General features: G+C 30.7%; 1 protein-coding gene across 1 annotated transcript; it reads left to right on the top strand.

Annotated features, from left to right (window-relative positions):
- Positions 1-3957: 3957 nt before the first annotated feature.
- Positions 3958-5443, top strand: LOC113867731 (16.9 kDa class I heat shock protein 3-like). Its single transcript, XM_027503178.1, has 2 exons — positions 3958-4174; positions 5172-5443. The coding sequence occupies exons 1-2, from the start codon at positions 3958-3960 to the stop codon at positions 5441-5443; spliced, it is 489 nt and encodes a 162-aa protein (XP_027358979.1).
- The last annotated feature ends 1211 nt before the right edge of the window (positions 5444-6654 follow it).

Below are 6654 nucleotides of genomic sequence, written 5' to 3'. Positions count from 1 at the left end.
TTAAAGTAAAAAGGTGTAATAATTGCGGCAACTAAGCAATCATTACTAAATCTAGGGAATGATTAATGAATCTCACGTCTTTTTAGGCAAAAAGTGACTTTTCAGAAAGTAAAAAGTAAAGATACTTTTTGGCACAGTTTTCTAGGCACTTTCTCGAAATTCACAACGGAACAAATTTAGGGATTTTTGGACGATGTCGGGATCGAGTATCATGCATGCAGTCATTCTAAAATGCAGGGCTCTCTACGAATTGAGACGATCGATTCGAGTCTAATATCTAACTATCTATTCCGACAGTGGCAGGTCAGAACTGCGAGAAATTCACGACTCTATCAGATAACAGTTAGGCTACGAAAATCGGGGTGTTACACATTATACAATAGTGTTTTTGCATCATCTTTCAGCCTCTCAAACATCTTTGGACAATCTCTAAGATCTTCTTCAACAACATTTAGAATTTGTTCAGCATGATCACTCTTATTTGTTCTAAATGTCTCTGAGTAATTGACACTTGATTTCATGTTAGTTGATGTACTTCCACCTTGTCTCTCACTGTGCTTTGTCCAACAAGCATATTTTTCATCTATCCCATTGCACATTAGATGTTCTTCCAATTCTTCCGCATTTACTTGTAACATATTCAAACAACACCAACAAGGACAAAGAATAAGGTTGACATTAGTTGCATTCTTAATCGCAAATCTAATAAACTCTTTGACTTCGTCTTCGTATTCTTCACTTAAACGATTAGCTAACCATCCAACTTCGATCTATATTTGCTCCAACTATGGTTACGATAATTATAAATGTGAATGTCTTATTAACTCTCACATAGTAGGGCCCTATCCCATTTGGGAACAAACTTTTTCCAACCTTAATTAACAAATGCTACTTAAATGTTGTATTTTTTACTTGACAAAATTTGGGCAGCATTTTGCATTAGTCTCCTAGTACACAACTTGAAATATATGAGATGATTTACCTCAATCAAGCATGCACCAAGAGGCAATGAGAAATGCTTCAAACTCAAATTTTGTTAAGTATTAAATACAACATTATGAGAAGCAAATGCTAACAAATTAATGAATAAGTTTGATCACAAACTGTCCAACTTGGACAATTTGAGATTGAAAATAATGATTTATTAAAAAAAATTCAATTTCAAACGGGAGACTATGGTTTCACTCAATTTTACATTTGAAGTCATAACCTACAAAGTTTAATCACTAACAATAATCATGCATTCATCACATTCTATAATACAACATCAAATTTATTCATACACAGAGGAAATATATATTTTGGGGGCAAAACAAATAAGAATATAAAAATGTTAAAAATCCTAATATCATAGGTTAACAAACATAACATCATGCTCTTTCATTATAACTAACCAGTGTCCTAATATCATGTTCAACAAATCCTAAAAAACCATTCCAACAACATTTCAGAGGTTAACAAACTAAGACTGAACCTGCCCATATCAACTTTTACAAAATAAAAAGTAATTTCATGCTCTTTGTTCACACGGTAACAATGGTCAACATGTTAACAATATTCACTTCATACAAATTATAAACACAGCAGCATGCACTAACCTGGAATTAAGAAAGGAGTGCAAATTTGTCGCAGTTCAGCTAGGACCAGAAATGGAGGAGATGTTGTTATTGTTCAACTTCAAAGACAGAGGTACGTATCAGTGAATAGAGAGAATGAGAGAGTGCGAATGTCCAAACATGGCCACAAAACAAAGAAACGATTATAAATATACCTTCAATTTCCAATTGCGATGTCAGGTGTGCTTGTTCCTCTGCAAAAATTTCTCAAAGAACATTGAACAAAGAGAATTTTAAAGTACAGACTTGGCGGGACGACAGGGATAACCAGATTAGGGTTTTAAAAATAGAACATTTGAGAGCGGTTATTTCATAACCGCTCTCTAATATGGACTTCAGAAAGCGGTTCATTTGGAACCGCTCTCTAATATATACTTCTTAGAGCGGTTATTTAACAACCACTCTCAGAAGTCCATATTAGAGAGCGGTTCCAAATGAACCACTTTCATAAGTTCATATAAGAGAGAGGTTCCAATTGAACCGCTCTCAGAAGTCAATATTAGAGAGCAGTTCCAATTGAACCGCTCTAAGAAGTATATATTAGAAAGCGGTTGAGGCGGAACCACTCTCTTAGTATTTTATACAAGCGGTTATTACTAACCGCTATCTAAGTAGGCGCTCTAAAAGCTAATTTCTGACGTAGTGTATCCTTAATGCAATTCTTGGATTAGCTATTTAATTGAATTAAACCTAGAGGACTTTCATCAATGGAAGTTGAGTTACTTTCTCATATTTGAATTGAATGTCAAGGTTATTGACATCATAGGGGTAAGCATTCATGATCTTATGATATTTTAATTTCTAATGCCTAATATAATGTTTGATTAATTTACACCTAAGAAAATATGATAGTTAATTGAATATTAGAATTATTGAGTCAAAAAATTAACTTTGACTAATATAATTAAATTTATCATCAATCAATTAAGGAACTTAGAGTTCAGATCTACTTCAGTTTTGCAATTGATAAAAAAGTGAAATCATTTCTAACTCTATTTCACATATCAATTCATTTTCAAACTTTTACTCTGTTTTATTATTACTTTCTAATTTTGTACATTTTATTGCTTTAATTTTTAAAAATAATAAAATTAAAAATACATACTAACTATGTATATATTAAAAATTAGAAAAGTAACTAAAGAAATTTTAATAATGTAAAAGTGAATTTAAATATGTTGGTAAAGTTAAAAAGTAATTATGTTAAAATTTAAATTTAAGTTCATGGTTGATGATGAAAATAAAAAATAAAAATATAATTAAAGACAATTAATTAAATATAAAAATATTATAAATTAAAAAGCTAATAAAAAAGAGTTTTAAGAAAAAATATTTAAAAAATTATGAATGATATCTTTAAAAAAATATATATTTAAAATATTAAAATATAAATAATTAATAAGGAGAGATTATATTACACAATTGTAAGTTACACCCATTCTTATTTAATATATATGTATATATATCTGTACATATATAAAATAGAAAAGGTGTTATGCTGTATTATTTTTTAAAAAATAAAATTAATTATTTTAAAAATATTTATATAACGTTCTTAATGTTAATATAAAATATTATCTGTTAAAATTATACATATATATATATATATATAAAAGAAAAATTATACTAATTTTTACACTGTTTAATAATTTTTTATTAAGTAATTTAATTATAAATTAACTGTTAAATTAAAATTTTCAATTACATATATAAAATTTAAGATTAGTTTAAAATAATTTAATATTTTATTTTTATATTTTTAAATTATATAAAAAAGCACCTTGATAATAGTATTAATAAATTTTAATTTTAACAAAATTTAACACCTTTAATTTAAAAAATATATAATTATAAATTTATATTACTTTGTGCGTTAAATTTTGTATTAATATTATTATCCTCCCTTGTGTATATTAATGATATTTCTGTACAATGTAATTGTTCCCTTTCGGCACGGGACTCCGCATAACTCCAACTTCCACCGAGCAGATGCCAGATCTTTCGGCGATGAAATCAATATTCTATTATCAGCAATTCGTTCTCGTCACACAACTTGCTGTTAGCTAGCTAGTTGCTTTGCCTTCCAAAATGAACCCAAACTCTAGCACGTGGCACACCAAATCTCCTACGTGCCCATCACAAGGTGTCGCCATACATGCAGATATAACACAAAACCGGTTTCGTGCTGCACGCTCTCTTCTTTTCTCCCGTGTCCACTATATAATGTCTCTCCCCCAACAAGCTCTAATTCATGCCATATCGTAACATACATATACATATCCTCTGCTATACTACCGGCATTGATTATATATAGAATTAGTAAAACAGTGTAAAAGGGGTGATGGATTCTTTAGGATCATATCGTGGAAGGCAAAGAGGGGACTGGCGTGACTACCCTTGGCCTGCATCTACATTCACTGATTTGTGGGACCCTTACAACAATTGGGACATTGGTCGTCGGGGCGTTGGCAATGATGATATCACCTATGCTCTTGCTCATGCTCACGTTGACTGGCGTGAGACTGATACAGCTCATATCTTCCGTGCTGATCTCCCTGGTTAGCTTTTCTCAACCACTCACACACATTCGTAGACACGCTCTTAAACTTTAGTTTATTTAATGTTTGCAGCTTGTCTCTTTAAAATGAAAAATGCGGCTTAACACTTCAGAAGATTTGTCTAAGATTTTGTGCTTTGCATGTAGATAAATTAGGAATTTAGAATTTCCTTTCAATGGCCATGCATATACACAGGTCAAGCATGTGTGATCTTATATACGTCATTAAATTTAATTATATATATATATATATATATATATATATATATATATATTTGGTGTGGTTTATTTTCAAGTTGCTTTTCCTTTTGAAAGTAAAAGTTTTCTTTTTCTCGGTATTATGTTTCGGAGTTTTTTTAAAAAATTGTGTCTGGTCCTTCCTTTTCTTTTAAAAATAAGTAAAAAATAAATTGGATCAAATTGTATCTCAATATTTGATTTGCCTGCTTTTCTTTTTCTTTTTAATTTACAAAAAAAAAAATGCTTCTTTAGCTCAACTGCTTTAGAAGGTTAATTTGAGCAACATTTTGACTTTGTAGTTTCCATCTGCATTTCGAGAGTAGAATTAAGTTTCGCGTCTTAATTTGAACTTTATTTAATTATCGTCCTTTAGATTGGTCTTAATTTGCGTTCCTTTTCGGAATCTCAGACTGGAAAACCAAATTTTTTTTAACAAATAGCATGTATGATAATTTTAATTATATTTTAAAACACACAAAACACATATAAAAATATCGCATATCGCTTTCAAGGTGTTTAAACATTTTCCAATTCTTAAAAGTTGAAAACGTTCAGAATGAAACACTCCAAATTTTGAAATTCACGCGTATACATATAGTTTGACATGAACTGGGTGATTTAAAAAGAAAAATGAAGGAAAAGGAGACTGCAGCAATAGGTTGTGTGATAGGAGTGTGTGCATTGGTATCTCGGGGGTTCAGATTAGCTTGCTGTATATTATGCAAGCTAAGCGAGTTATGGGAAAACGACGTGAACAGGGGTGAAGAAAGAGGACCTGAAGGTGCAAGTGGAAGACAATAAGATACTGCAGATAAGCGGGGAGAGGGTGAAGGAGAAGGAGGACCAAAACGACAAGTGGCACCGCGTTGAGAGGCAGTGCGGCAGCTTCAAGCGGCGGTTCCGGCTGCCGGAGGACGCGAACTCCGAACAGATTGGGTGCACTCTGGAGAATGGTGTCCTCACGGTGACCGTGCCCAAGATCGAGACCAAGCCAGAGAACAAGAATGTGAGGCTGATCAATGTGGCTTGATATATCACCATCCAGAACTTGTAATGAGTGAGTTTTATGTTATGTGTGTATGTTATGGTAACTACGTGTCTGCAAGATTAATTTGACGAAGGATACCATGGCACTTGTGTAACTAGTATACAATAATCTGTTTGCATTATTACTATGGATCTTGCACGTTATGTATTGCATAATATTATAAAAGTTTTGTCATTTGTCATTGATAATGAGAGGAAATTTTGTTGAGACTAACACAAGTTGAATTTTACTCTTGTTATTTTATAATATTTAAAATAAATAAAAAAAGACTTAGTCAATAGTATATAGCTTATTATTAAAGAATATGTGTCACAGTCTATTAATAAATAATAATTTTTAATCACTATAAAAACTTTTTTTTAATAATCTTTAATATCATAATGAATTAATTTTAAGAATCGTTAAAATAGCCTAAATAAACATTATCAATGCACTAATATTAATATTATTAAAAAAATTATAGTGATTAAACATTATTATTTATAAAAAATCATATAATAATTCTATAATCATTATAAATATTACACATTTATAAAATTTAGATCGTAAAAAATTATTGCAATTTTTTTAATAAATACAATCTATTATAGTTGTTTGGACTAATATAATTTAGGTTTAATTATATTATTTTGTGTTTATTAGACATTCTGTGATAAGATTTTTATAAAATTTTTTATTAAAATTTAATCTTTATAACTTAAGAAATTAGAATTTAATCTTTATTTAACTATTTTATGTTAGTTTAACTAATTTATGTTAGTTGATCAATCCTACGAAGGTTACGTTCTTTATTTTCCTTCCTTTCTCTTCTCTTCTTCATTGTACACTCTTCGTCTCTTCCTTCTTCCTACATCCTTATTCCTCTATCCTTTTTTTAATTTTATTCTTATACTTTCTCTTTTACCTCATTCCTTCTCCTTCTTTTTTACACCACCTCGACTCCCACACCCTCCTCTAACTTTCACTCTTCTCTTAACCCCATTCTTGTATTTTTTCTTCTTCTCTCCTCATTCTCTCCTTTACACTACCTCTCTCTTAGCTCCATTCTTACACCCTCTCCCAACTCTCACCCTTCCCTTTCCTCACATCTCTATCTCTACCGGACCCTCCTCTAAACTCTCGTACATTCACTCCATCTCCATCTCTATACATTCAATCCATTTCATATTAAAATTAAAAATTAAGCAATGAAC

Source organism: Abrus precatorius, unplaced genomic scaffold (genome assembly GCF_003935025.1).
Source record: "Abrus precatorius isolate BTA unplaced genomic scaffold, Abrus_2018 Scaffold5, whole genome shotgun sequence".
Taxonomy (NCBI): Eukaryota; Viridiplantae; Streptophyta; class Magnoliopsida; order Fabales; family Fabaceae; genus Abrus; species Abrus precatorius.
The sequence above is the reverse complement of the archived record's forward strand: the minus strand, read 5'-3'. Positions and strand labels throughout refer to the sequence as shown.